We start from the raw sequence: 14,508 nt of genomic DNA, 5'->3' as shown, positions 1-14,508 counted from the left end.
TGGTTAAAACAAAATGCAGTCAAAGTTAGTTTTAGACCTCCATGGCACTACATGTTAATTGTCATTGATTTGTACCTGTTCATCTTCAAAAGATGTGCTTAAAGGATTAAATCTTTTATAGTTGTTTGAAATGTGGGGCTCAAGGCTGATCACACCACCAAATCTGCAACACATGACCTCAAGATCAGCTGAAAGAGGAGCTGTCTCATCGTGTCAGCTGATCTGCAACAAAAACATGGTAAAATTAATTTTATTCAAAAAAATTTTTTTTTCATATTAAATTCTCAAAATTTATTTACATATACAACTGGGTCGAATACACTCCTGAGATAAAATATGTTTCCTTACCTGGAATTACTTGGTCATACAGGAATCAAGGCTAGTCTTACAAAAAAATAAAATTAAATAAAATAAATAAAGTCATGGTCAATGTGATTGGCTGCTGGAGCAACCAATGGAAAGCATAACACCTCGGCTCAGGGCTCTAGACCAATCAAAAACATTTAAACAGAGTGGGTTGTTCTTTAGGCGCTGTCTGATTGGTGGATTCTGTACGTGCGTGGACGTAAATCGCTCAGGCACGTTCGGGAGAGAAACTCGGAACGAGGAAGTGGAAGACGAAGAGAGAAAATCCGTACGGAAGGTCTTGGTCTCAATACTTCTCACTTTATCCTTTATTTACCCGGACAGCACGATGGCTAAGTAAGTTTTCTAACGAGTTTTTACTCTTTTAGATAGTAGGAATGTGTTTATTTATAGTCAAGGTTTATATTTTTATTTGTGGACGATATTTGACACCAACATCATTAAGCTAGTTTAGATTAACTCTGTTCTCTTATTRTTGTCATATTATAACCTTCAGCTTTTAAGTTTAGCAGAATTATACGATATTAAACCTAAAAACTGAATGGATAGTGATCTTTCAGTCGCTATGGACTCTGGGAAATGACGTGAGCTAGATTCATATAGGTTCATAAAGTTTGCATTTTTAGAATTACAATGAAAATATCTTCTTATGTCTTGTGTTTTGCGACCTGCTGGTGGCCTTTCAGTAAATGTGATGCTTTGTTTCCACAGAGCAGATATTGCACTGATTGGTTTGGCTGTTATGGGCCAGAACCTCATCATGAACATGAACGACCATGGCTTTGTGGTAAGATCTGCACATCTGTGTGTTTACACGTCTCGCTAGGCCCACTGTTCCCTTATCTGAAAACAATCTCTGCCCGACAGGTCTGCGCCTACAACCGAACCGTGTCCAAGGTGCACGACTTCCTGCAGAACGAGGCGAAGGGCTCCAAGGTGATCGGAGCCGAGTCCCTGGAAGACATGGTGTCCAAGCTGAAGAAGCCCAGGAGGATCGTCCTGTTGGTCAAGGCCGGCCAGGCTGTGGATGATTTCATTGATAAACTGGTTGGTTGTTTAGCACCAAGCTGCAGCAAAACCACTAATTCTAAGCTCTACATGACGTCAACGCATTAAATAACTTGTTCTTATCAGGTACCTCTTCTAGAAGCAGGGGATATCATCATCGATGGTGGCAACTCAGAGTATAGAGACACAACAGTAAGTCGCTGAGAATCACTCTTTGGCAGAAAATATTTATTTCTAGGAGCACAGCTTGACAGCTCGTCTTGTGTTTGTGTCGCAGCGGAGGTGTAAGAGTCTGAAAGAGAAGGGCTTTCTGTTTGTTGGGAGCGGAGTGAGTGGTGGAGAGGAGGGCGCACGTTATGGACCCTCACTCATGCCGGGGGGACACAAGGAAGCTTGGTGAGTCGTCAAAAACTAAAAAAAAAATGTTGGGTATTTATTTGCCCTTTTAGGACTAAATAGCAGTAAAGGTTAATTAGCTGATTTTAATGTGTTAATTCTTTAGATATTAACACTTTGTTTTCATTTTTAAGGCCACACATAAAAGAAATTTTCCAAAGCATCGCTGCCAAGGTTGGAACAGGAGAGGCGTGTTGTGACTGGGTAGGTACATCTTTTTTTTTTCTCCCCGTTTCTTTTTAAATCATAGATTTGTACTAAAACTCATTAAGGACACACAGTGGCTGTAATATCTGTGTCACTCTGGCAGGTTGGGGATGAAGGCGCAGGTCACTTTGTGAAAATGGTCCACAACGGCATCGAGTACGGAGACATGCAGCTGATCTGTGAGGCCTACCACCTAATGAAGGACGTTTTAGGGATGGACCATGACGAGATGGCGCAGGTGAGGTGGCCGTGATGCCGCAGCATCGTTCTCGCAGTTTTTAAAACGTGCCGTACTGAATGTTGATCTCCCCCTCCTCAGGCTTTCGACAGCTGGAACAAGACAGAACTGGACTCCTTCCTGATTGAGATCACAGCCAACATCCTTAAATACCGGGACGCCGATGGCACGCACCTGCTGCCTAAAATTCGGGACAGCGCTGGACAGAAAGGCACGGGGAAGTGGACGGCCATTTCAGCCCTGGAGTACGGCACACCTGTCACCTTGATCGGTAAGAGAAGGACGAGGAAGTGTCTTTTGTTTCCTCATCTCCTCCTTCAGGGCCAGTTGCTTTCCCTTAACTGTTCTCATTGAACACGAACAGACATTACATCACATCTGAAAATGTTGCAACATCAGCAATGTTGATTAGAAGTTGGTTTTAGTTACAACAAAGCTGCCATTTTCTAGCTGTAAGATGATTGGAGGCTTCTCCTCTAGTCTGCTCATCTCAGGTGGATTAAAAGGGATTTTCATGTTTTGTTTTTCCTGTGACTGAATGACTGTTATTATTAACAGACACACATGAGAGCATATAGAAGTTGTGAAACCAGGTGAAGCAGTCCCACCTTTTGGGTGTGTGATTAAAGCGAAATAAAGGTCAGCTTTTATGTAAAGTTCGTTGCTGATCGTTTGAAGCACAAACTGTCCTGTCACCAAATCCATTCAGGCTTTGTTCAGATTAGATTTATTTTAGGTTGTTTACTGTCAGGGCTGCAGATCCTCTTTGTACAAAACCCTTTATTGTGTGAGAACTGATCCAGTGTGGAGCAGTATGCATGGGTGCATTACAGACTAAAACGAGAGAACACTCTCCACATGGACAGTTGCATCATTTCACTGGGCAGTTTTTTGCAAGTCATGCTGACTGAACAGGTGTTTCTTTTTTTTTTTCTTCGAGAGGAAAGATTTGATCATTTTTAATGAGGCACTTGGCAAGCTTATGGTTTATTTTCCTCCACACGGTAGTGACACGGCTGCCAAAAACATGGCAAGAAACAGTCATATGCAAACGGTTAATCTGTAATTATTTGTTTTCTCTGTCCTCCCTCCTTTTTGTGTCACAGGGGAGGCTGTCTTTGCCAGGTGCCTGTCGTCTCTGAAGGATGAGAGGGTGCAGGCCAGCCGCAGCCTCTCAGGCCCACAGGGGGTCAAATTCAGCGGCAACAAGGCTGCATTCCTGGAAGACATTAGAAAGGTAGAACTCACAGTGCTGTTTATCATCACAGCCACTACGGGGAAAATGAAATGATCTTGGAATTGGATGTTTTGGAAATCCAGGCAGCTGTAGAAAGCTGAACTTGGCTGCTGACTTTGAAAAACGATGGCAATGTGAATCCATTTTTTTTATTTATAAAGATGATTATAGAGCAGAGGTCTTCAACTATGGGGTCACAATGGAGGTACTGTAGGCGAGTCAAGAAATTTTACTCTCAAAGTTATATCTTTAAACACACATTACCATAAATCCAGCCTGTATCAAACTAATAAATGAAGGCATAAAATAATGTATTTCAGTCAGAAATCCACTCACTCAGTGAGCACACCAGCTGAACTTGTTTTTGCTACATGGTGGGAACCATTTTCCAGAAAAAGGCAGCCACTTGGGGACAGAARGTGCATTGTGGGGACCAATGCCTGGTCCCTACGGGTATAATCCTAATTACGGGAGTGGGGGGTTGGTTTAGGACCACGGTGTGAATTGAGTTTAGGTTAGTTACCTCGGGTACCTGTGAGGTTAATTTTAGGGTAAATAGTCAGGGTTAGGCTATAAAATGACCAGAAAATGAATGGAAATCAATCCACGGTCCACATGGGGATATAAAAACAAACCTGTGTGTGTGTGTGTCCATATTTATTAGTAGCAAATTTAGATTATTGGCCACTCAGTACTTTATTATAGTGCTCCATTCCATTATACTACACATGATGGCACTAATTTATCTTTTTTCAGGCTCTTTATGCCTCCAAGATCATTTCCTACGCTCAGGGCTTCATGCTGTTGCGACAAGCAGCCAAAGAGTTTGACTGGTCACTCAACTATGGCGCGATCGCACTGATGTGGAGAGGAGGCTGCATCATCCGGAGGTATAATTTAAACCATCGGGTTCTGTTTAAAAAAATAATAATAATAACAATACAAGTTTACTTCAGTTTGTGTTGTACAAAATTCATTAGCATGTATTGTGGGTAGTAGATGAGATTACTTTTTGAAAAAAAGCAAAAAGAGTAAAGTGATAAGTTTTGTTTACGTTCTTTATAGAAAGCTTGGGACTTTAGTCACATTAGTTCAGTTTGTTTCCTCTTAAAGCTGAGAAGTGGAAACTAATGTTGTGCCATTGAGGTTTGGTTGTAATCTGTTGTAATGTTGGAGTTTGGAAAGATGAATTTACATTAAAGGAAATGCAAACTCTCAAAATGAGAGAGAAATGAGGACATCATGATTGCGACACTGATTTGCTTTCTGTAATCTGATTTAAAAACGTTGCTTAAATCTAAATCAAATAAAACACTGAACAAGACTTGCAGTATGCTGCCATGAGTTAACTGGTTGAAGTGTGTCTTTAAAGGCTTTGCTATGAATACTTTCAAACAAATACATTTTAACTTTTTTTCCCCTCTGTTGCATCTTTTTGCTCTCATTGTTCTCTCTCCTCTCCAGTGTTTTCTTGGGTAAAATCAAGGAGGCGTTCGACAGGAACTCGGACCTGCAGAACTTGCTGCTGGACAGTTTCTTCAGTAAAGCTGTGCAAGACTGCCAGGTATGAGGAAGGAGGAAGTGGTCAGATACAAGCTTACAACAGAAACATTGACAAAGAATGTAAACAACTTATTTCCCCCTTTTTTTTTTTCAAACCAAAAGGAGTGAAGCAATACTTTGACTCGTTAACCTTATTGTTGACTGATTTATCAAACCAAGGTCTGATGATTTACAGTGTTGCTAACGACATAAAATAGTTTAAATTTTTCCTAATCCAGAGTTTCTGAAAATTTAAGGTAATCCAAATCTGTTTAATAAAAAAAGTAAATGGGGCTGAAGCCTAACTGCATTTTTTTTGTAGAATTTTGAGCCCATTTCGACTCCGTCTGTAAACTGACAGCAGTGTTTGCTCTCTTGCTTTAGGAGTCGTGGCGCAGAACAATTGGGGTTGGAGTCCAGCATGGCATCCCCATGCCCTGCTTCTCCACAGCTCTGTCCTTCTACGATGGTTACAGGCACGAGATGCTGCCGGCCAACCTGCTGCAGGTGAGGAACAGCTGCTGCTGCTGCAGAAGTGACCGTGGTGAAAGGGTGAAACACAAAGAGTTAAATAACTCTAGAGTGAGCCCCACCTATACCGTACAGTTAACTTCTGTGACCGCATGGAGGAGCAAAAAATACACAGTCAGCTCACTACCCTCATAGCAACTATTTTATTACCAGCAAGCCCAACTAGATCTGTGTCAGTGTTTTTTTTGGTACAATAAATTAATATAATTGAAAATCAACCATCACATAAAACAGCAGACAATATAAGGAAAATATTAACTTGGACTTTTCAGCTAGTTGAATAATTATAAATTCAACTACGGTAATAATAAAGTGTTTTTATTATTTCTTCTCAGTCATAAAGAAGAATACTAAAAATTTACCAGCTGACAAATAGAAACTCCATAAATATTATTACGTTAATTGTTTTTACAAATTCTACAGAATCAGCCTTTATTGCTCCCTCTTAGCCAACAATATAAGGAAAATATTAACTTGGACTTTTCAGCTAGTTGAATAATTATAAATTCAACTACGGTAATGATAAAGTGTTTTTATTATTTCTTCTCAGTCATAAAGAAGAATACTAAYAATTTACCAGCTGACAAATAGAAACTCCACTGTGTACGCTGTATTTTAAAGGATGAAATTTGTCTATTGGTATTGGCTAACCATCATCTCAACAGGTCAAGTCTAACAGAAACTTAAAATAGCAAAACATGTAATATCATTTTACACTGTGTAAATATTACATTAATTAGAGGCAAAACCAGCTTGTGATATTTAATATTTTGTGCTAAATTGTAGCATGATTCAGCAGAGTGCTACTCTGTTTAGCAATATATGCTACAGAAGCTAATCTCTACTAGCCAATGCAATAATTAACAGTGATGACATCAGCTTTATGGGCTTATTTGAATTTTAAACTGTTACATTATCAGCTTCAGTTCTGGTCAGATCAAATCCACATTCAGGTAAATAAGAGCATCTGCTTACTTGTGTTTCTCTCACTCGCACAGGTTTCTGACATTTTTATATACATTATATACCTTATATACACTAATATATTAATAGTATTTTCATWAATATTATTACGTTAATTGTTTTTACAAATTCTACAGAATCAGCCTTTATTGCTCCCTCTTAGCCAATATGAACAGTAATATAAATACAAACGTGTTGTAGATGATATTTCTAATTTCTCTTAATTCAAAGAGAAATGGGTCTTGCCTTGTTGTGATGTTGTGATTTTGTTCTTTTAAGGCCCAAAGGGACTATTTCGGAGCGCACACGTACGAGCTGCTATCGAATCCCGGTCATTACATCCACACTAACTGGACAGGCCARGGTGGAAACGTCTCGTCTTCTTCCTACAACGCTTAAAGACGATTCTTACAGCATTTAATAAAAATTAAAAATGAAGAACAGGAGGTTGTTACCAGCAGAACACCACCACCCAGCCCAACACCTAGCTTCTTCCAGCCGTTTCTTGCTCCGAGATGTGTTGTAGTTTTTTTTTTTTTTTATAAGGAAACGGGACCAGAAATTAAACTCTCCCTATTCTTGTCTGTTCTGATGTAGCAACAGACGTGAGAGGATGTGGAAATCAGGCTCATGTTTACATGTCTTGTTGGGTGGGGGGTGGGGTGGGTTCTCAGTGTAAACTCAAGATGAACCACTGCCCTGTGCCGTAACAGGCTAAATAAAGATTTCAATCCCTTTCTAAGTAGCTTCAATGGTAAAGCGTAACAATACGGGAGCCAGTCAATATATAGAGTGATAAATAACAGGATGCTTTTATAACGGGAGATGTGTGTAATATCAGATGTCCAGCAGGAGGATTTATACATGTAATTAAATTATACATAATTTCTTAGGACGTCTTGTTTAACTGGTAACTTTTCAAATGTTATATTTTTTGTAATAGTAGTTCTACTAGCACAGTATTTTGAGGTTTAATTTTAAAATACGTTCATAGGGAACACAGCAGTTTCCTTGTCATGCTCTGACYAACAACTAAAACCCTTTAAGTCGCTGCAGAGCTCTACAGTTGTTAGGTGGCAAACAGCTTCTATGAACTAATGTCAGATTGTCTCTTAAGAACATTTTGTTGAAATGTAATGAGCAGAGGTCAGGCCTCATCAGTGCATATGTTGCTTATTAATGGGCTTTGAATGCCTTTTGAATTGAAAAGAAAAAAACTCCAGGTGAGACTGCGCAAAAATAAACCCCTTCCCTCCTCTTATTTCCTCTTTTTGTCTACTGTTTGTTGCCTAACAAATTTAAAATCTCCCCTTTAGCTTCCTGTTTTCTACAGCTGGTTCTTCACATCACAAATGTCAGTCCTGCTTGCTTCAAAACAAAACACAAACCCTGTTAAAAGTGAACAGTCTCGCTGTGCAAATGAAAATTATAAATGAGAAAAGAGGCAATATTTCTGTCAAGTGAGTCACACACAAGGCCTCCAGACARTGATAAGTTTGTTGCCCGTTGTTCTGACGCAAGAGTTGTTTTCAACAAAGACCTTCATGTTTGACTCATGGAACTTTAACCAACAAAAACCCTATCAGGTTCTTTTTGCACAATTAGGAAAAATGTAATTTAATCCGGTGATTAATCTTTAACATGTTCCTCTATGAATAATGCAAAATGTTCTTAACTATTTTGATTGTTCGCCTGTTTGCAGCTTGTCTGCATCTCCAGCACACAAACTTAAAATAAACAATCACTAGCAATAATGAACCTTTGACCATCACAGGTCGCCTTCTAGGATGACTTAACAAACATGAACAAGTTTTCCTTGAACTAAAAGGTCCAGAGCCACATTACTTGGATAGGTCAGTACTTCAGAAGATGGCAAACACAATCTAAGAAACTAAATGTGCCCTTCAAAAGCCAACAAGAATTACACAACTCTAGGTTTGAGGGTGAACGGCATTAATTTGTCTATATAATTGATGATTTATAACTCATATTGCAACAGTCATTTTTGATCATTCAGATAATATTCTTGTCTTCACATTATCTTTGTATGTTTGTCTAAATATTACAAATTTTCAAACTGCAGTTTCCCTTCCTCTTGACCCAATCAGGAAATATGAAACTTTAACTTGGACTTAAATGTTTAAGAAATTCAGATATCTCTAAATTCCTTGAGGTGGGAGGGAGATTTGGAGACTACCAAGTTTTAAAAAAAAAAAAAGGTAAAATAAAATGGCACAACAGCACCACCTGCAGGCAGAACTCTAGAGCTACACACAGGTCATATTACCATAAATAAATAAATAAATAAATAAAAAGTCTGATAAATACTACATAGTAGAAAGCAGAGAATTACAGGACTACTGACAAAATCTGAACTCTGAAGTTTACTGAAGGGCATGGAAAGACAAAAACACAGCATATAAAATTCTTAACACAGAAAACACCATGTTCATCAACATCCAGAGACTGAAAATAATGAAGAAAAAAATTTATTTTACAATGAGACTAATAGTTTAACACACAGTGTGATTTCTCATTGGCATGGATATTCAGTTTCTTTGAATTCTTTTAAACCAACTAATTTTTTTAAACAATAAAATGGTAAGCAAAAGGCTCACACTTCCTGCCAAACCGATACAACTTTTGTCAGTCAGAGGCTGTTAGGAGGTCAAATAAAACTTACTGACAAATATAGCAGCTTAAAAAAAAAGACAGGCTTTGTGACAGATTTGGAAGGACAAAATTATAACTGCTAGCAAGTAGATGCGACTTTGGTCCAGATTTTGTAGGTAGGTTTTTTTTTTTAAGTGAGTATGATGAGCCACTCTAAATGAAGTGGTTCAGGGTTTTCTTGCTTGTGAGGTGGCGAAGATCCATTTCAGGWTTAAGGCCGTGGTGCAGGAACTCCATTGTGGTTTGGGACGGCTCACGGGGGAAAGAAAAAACAGCTTCATCTTTCTTGTTTTGACTCCAACCGGGGTTCTGATGGGAAACAGGGCGTTCCATGTTCCACGGTCCTATACATGTGAATTAAAGTGTTGGCAATTCAATTAATGTGAAGTCAAAAACAAGCCACTGTTAAGAGGGTATTATAACTAGTCAAATAACGTTTTATTTCAGACTTCCCTTTGATTCACAAAACATAGAAAATGCATTCATGTCCACTTCAAACACAAACTTCCGATGGGAACTTTTCAAGCATTCACCACATCGTCTTTCAAACTCCGATACGTTAAAGTGTTTTCCCTCCACACAGACTTCACTAACACAAAGTCACATTTTCACACAGAGAGGGTGGTAACAAGGAGAAAATGAGGAACACAAGCAGACAGCATTCACGTCAAATCAGACAGTAAAGGGTACAAATAGTCAGAGCACTTGACATTTAGCTGTGGTTCTTAAAGAATTAAGGTTGATAGAAAATTATGAGGAAAAAAAGCAGAGAACTTGGGGATCTCGAGATGCAAGAAATGTCCTTGTGATGGTCACTGGGAACACACTCGTACGTGCTTCTTCCTCTCACACTCGCACAAAGCCACAGGTCCTACTCAACTCTCCCAGGCATTTGTCTTAAAAAAAATGCACAAACAGTTCTTCTCACACGTGCTGTCTTTCATTTAGCCCTCCCGTTCGCTCACTCTCACTCGGTCCAACACCAAAACCACTCACTGAGCTGAAAAAGCGACAGGAGCAGACAAGATTTCTATACCCCCCCACAAAATTAGGAACAAAAAACAAACAAAACAAAACAAAAACACCCACCGTCTAACAGTTTATGCAGTGAAGCTTTGTTCTCGGATGATAATGCATTTACACATGGGAGGAGGGGAACTGATACTGAGATCTGCCCAACATTGCTGCCAATGACGCGAGTCCTCCCGGGAAATTGTGAAAGAGTTGATGAACTGCAGAAGAAACTTTTATGAAGGCGTTTACAAAAGATAAACAAAAAAAATGCAACCAAAATCATAAACATATAGATAACTATATACTGCCCATATAACTGACTGTGGGGGGAGGATCTCCAGATACTCGTTCGTGCATGTTTATAAATAATTATGCATGCAGTCATGTTTGTAACTTAAGCTCAAAAACAAAACTAAGTGTGAAGATTCCAAACACTAAACTTTTCATGCATTCAATGCATGACATCATCAGTCACACCAGTAGAAATTTCAGCTTTAATAAAATAAAAGGCAGTGTATTTTTTTAAATAAGATACAAGCCATTCCTCCATATAAGCATACTTACCAAATTAGCCTAACAGCGACAGAAAAGGTCAATTTCTAGCTATCTACATTCCCCAACTAGAGGATTTAGACTCCATAGACGTGCCAAAGCCAGAGCTGAAGCCGCTGTTGGAAGCAGCATTAGTGCCTGCAGCCCAGCCAAGGCTAGCTGAGCTGGGGCTGCTGTAACTGGTGCTGGCAGAGCTGTACGTCTGATCTCTGGTTGTTGAGGCTGTGCCTGCTGTTGTGTTCAGACCCTGCTGGTTAGCCAGCATGCCCATCATTCCCCAACTGCCCTGCAAAGCTGCCTGGGCAGCGGCCACCATGGCCGGGTTAAGACCCAAAGCCCCAAAATTAACCCCGCCGCTACCACTGCCAAGCCCACTYCGATTACTACCATAACCCTGACTGAACCCACCAGCCCCGAACCGCCCTCGATCCATCATTTGCCTACTATTATTGTGTTTGGGCTCAGCATTGGAGATGTGCACGCTGACCCCCTTGACGATCAAGTCCTCACCACACAGGGCCTGGGCAACCTGAGAGAGAGAGAAGTGACAGTCTTTGGTAACTTTTATTGTAACACTTATCTTAAACAAACGCTATTTGATGTTGTTTTAACCCAGTGTGGCCATTTTTTTACCTGATCATCAGCAAATGTGACAAARGCAAATGCCCGGAAAGGTTTAGGAATGAAGACATCAGTGACTTCACCGTACTGCATGAAGTACTGCCTCAAATCATCAGTTGTCATGTCTTCTGTGCAGCGGCCAACAAAGATTTTACGGCTCCGCATGGGCTCATCAGGACATGCCTGAGAGGACAAGAGGACACAGAGGCCCAGACATATTCAAAATAAGATTAATCTAGCTGCTTAACAAATTGCATTTAAAACAGCTTTTGTAACTTGTACCCCTCTATGCAATTCATTACGATACAAAAACTTTTAAATCATGATTATCAGTCAATAAAAGTAAAAAAAAAAAGAATTATTAACAGTTGTGTGAGTAAACWGTGTTCAGCAAACCTTTGAATTTGGAAGTTTACAATCACACCACCGTCCATCAATCATGTGTCTCTGAGCGATGACTTTAGTTTGTGTCTCGTAGTCTGCAAACCGGACAAACCCAAAACCTTTCGAGTTGCCAGTTTTTGCATCTCTTTTCACCTGGACACAGAGAACACGCAGCACATTTACGCTGCAGTCAAATGACAAGCTAATCAAAGACCGAGAAACATCCAAAATAAAATGAAACACGCGTATCTACCTGCACCATGATGACCTCCCCAAAGGTACTGAAATAATCTTTCAGGTCTTGTTCTGTTGTTTTCCAAGGCAATCCGAGCACAATTAGATCTGATGTCTTCTGAAAGCCTCTTTTAACTTTCACAGCTGAGGCAGCGTCTATTTCTTCCATCTTCCTTTTGTTATCTGTGAAGTATAAATAGTTTAAAAAACACGTCCAGACACTCTTAAACGCACCGGTCTTTCCAAAGATCAAACTTTCAGTCATGTCAGGCCTCCATACTGTCACAAACACTGTTTTTAAATCTTTCAGTGACAACTTTCAGGTAGACATTGGAACAAAACACATGCTCACTGTCATTCTGTCTGAGATAAACGCTTGACAAAAATAAAAATAAAAAAACCCTGTGTGCATAACAGAGATTTAAGTTACATTTCCAGATACAGCAACAATTGCACTGAACAGCAACCCTGAAAAAAGGAAGAAGCGTGTACAGAAAATGGATGGATGGATGAATACTGTTTATGGCAGAGGTTCTAAAACGAGGGTCCCAGGACCCTCAGGGGTCCACGAGCACTATCTTGGGGTCCTCAAAAAATTTACAATCTTTAATTTGGATTTTATTTTAAAAAAATGTATATGGGGAACAATGCACTAGTAAAACAAACACACTAAACGGAGCGAAAAAATTATATTCCTATAGTATTTAGGGGTTAAAATGTAAGTAAGCATGATAGTAAAATATTTCTACAACAGCACTGGTTTTATGAGGGGGTCCCTGGAAAMTTTTCACACTTGTAAGGGAGAACCCCTGGTTTTACGTCCTCTTAGCTACCATTTTTACTTCAAAAACACAGGATTAAGATATTCATATGGTGCACGAATTTCCCTTTGTTGGTCATTAAAGCCTTAAGAGCAAAAAGTTCTCAGAGTTATTTAAACTTTAAAATTGCAAACTGACTTTGCTCACACACATTCAACCCTAATTAAATATTAGTCTTGTCATACATGTTTATTGTTGGCTAGATAAATTTACACAGGGAGTTAATGTGCTTAGAAGTTACTGGAAGACGTTCATCTCACCTTTGGGGTAATTGACGACATAAACCAGGTTCCCCCAGTTGCTCTCAGGCGCGTGCAGGACTCCCTCCACAAGCCGAACCCCCCTCATGCACTGGGACTCTGGGTTTCTGTACCGCAGACCACAAGCCCCTGGGAACTGAGCTGCCACCGATGATAACAAAACCGTCCCATCGTCTTCTGAGGGGATCTCCATGGGCTCCTCACTTTCATCCTCAGCCACCCGAATGTACAGCTCCGACATGGTGTTGAGAGCTGGTCCAAGTGGAATCAGGTGATGGAGCTCAAGTTCTTAGTAAACACACACCGAGTTGTTGTTTTTTTTAATTATTATTATTCCTAATCTGACTCAAATTTACTTCCGAGAGGAAAACAAAAAGGAAAATCAAAAGCAGATAAAACAGCGCCAAACACTCACTCCACAACTGTACTACTTAAGAACCAACAGCCATGAAAGTGAAATGTTTTCTCAACCATAAAACGTAAGCAAGTTAGCCAGCTAGCTAAACGAGCTAGCAAACTTGAGACAGTTCGGAAAAAAATGAATGAGCATATAAAATTAACTTCGCGTTGTGTTTACCYTCAGCGAACACACGCGTCCTTCTCTGGTCTACGAGTGTGTGCCAGACAAAAGAATACAGCTGAAAGCATTGAAAATCTACCGCGCTAGGCGAAATTTGAGCACGACATTTCCAGAGCTAAACAAGCTAATCTCGACAACCTCATGCTAGCTAAGAAAATGGCGGCGGAACTCTCGCTCACCTTGCAAAGATGACATCATCGAAACGGAAGGGCGCACTTTTTAATATTTTGTAGGGAGGTCAGAAATTCAAACAGCGATCATTTGACTTAATAGGTTGTCTTTAGAAAGTCAAACATATCAGAAACACGTTCAACTTGAATTACACTTTCATCAGTTTGTTGTGTTAGCGCTGTTGAGTCTAACAATTTTCGGTGAGTAAAGTTTAGATTTCACGTTTTACCCTTTAAATGCTAACATTTTACTTTGAAAAGCTCAAACAAAAAGGTGCTGAGGAGGACTGAAGCCATGAATACAAAACTGTTAAAGAAAATGTTGATCAAATTATTACTTAAAACGGTGAAACTTATACAAAAAGTCTCCGTTTGCACATTTCAAAGGTAAAATAAGTTGATGTGAATATATTTTCTAAACACCTTATAATAGTGGTGTTTGAATATTAAATTTTCTTTATGAGCCAAAAAAACAAATATATTACTTGAAATGTAAATAAATGAATTAAAAAAAACTATAAAACATTTTACCTGTTATTAATCACCAGTATCAAGTAAAACATTTTTATAAAGCATAACTGCAGCTGAATATTTCTTATGATGGTTACTCTTCGTGGAGAAATTTTAGTTTATTTTTCTGTTCACAAGAGTTTCTGTGATGTGGTGGGTTTCCTCACATGAACTGTTTGCTTTATGTCCTTCATTATCTAA

The 14,508-nt window shown here is 39.3% G+C and overlaps 2 protein-coding genes across 2 annotated transcripts; one reads left to right on the top strand and one right to left on the bottom strand.

Moving 5' to 3' along the window:
• Positions 1 to 590: 590 nt before the first annotated feature.
• pgd (phosphogluconate dehydrogenase) lies at positions 591 to 7,749 on the top strand. The gene is made up of 13 exons (XM_014030829.1): positions 591 to 702; positions 1,078 to 1,153; positions 1,234 to 1,413; positions 1,501 to 1,566; positions 1,652 to 1,770; positions 1,905 to 1,974; positions 2,081 to 2,215; positions 2,297 to 2,486; positions 3,322 to 3,452; positions 4,209 to 4,342; positions 4,917 to 5,016; positions 5,379 to 5,501; positions 6,768 to 7,749. Exons 1-13 carry the CDS (start codon positions 695 to 697, stop codon positions 6,885 to 6,887), a joined length of 1,452 nt encoding a protein of 483 aa, XP_013886283.1. The 5' UTR covers positions 591 to 694; the 3' UTR covers positions 6,888 to 7,749.
• Positions 7,750 to 10,323: 2,574 nt separating this feature from the next.
• On the bottom strand, positions 10,324 to 13,352 carry LOC106534252 (TAR DNA-binding protein 43; the record flags this gene model as incomplete). Its single annotated transcript, XM_014030830.1, is given in 5 exon segments — positions 10,324 to 11,256; positions 11,361 to 11,531; positions 11,745 to 11,885; positions 11,986 to 12,149; positions 13,048 to 13,352. Coding segments are annotated over 5 exon segments (1,191 nt in total). The 3' UTR covers positions 10,324 to 10,782.
• Between the last annotated feature and the right edge of the window lie 1,156 nt (positions 13,353 to 14,508).

Source organism: Austrofundulus limnaeus, unplaced genomic scaffold (assembly GCF_001266775.1).
Source record: "Austrofundulus limnaeus strain Quisiro unplaced genomic scaffold, Austrofundulus_limnaeus-1.0 Scaffold1123, whole genome shotgun sequence".
NCBI classification, from domain to species: Eukaryota; Metazoa; Chordata; class Actinopteri; order Cyprinodontiformes; family Rivulidae; genus Austrofundulus; species Austrofundulus limnaeus.
This window is presented reverse-complemented; position numbering and strand designations above follow the sequence as displayed.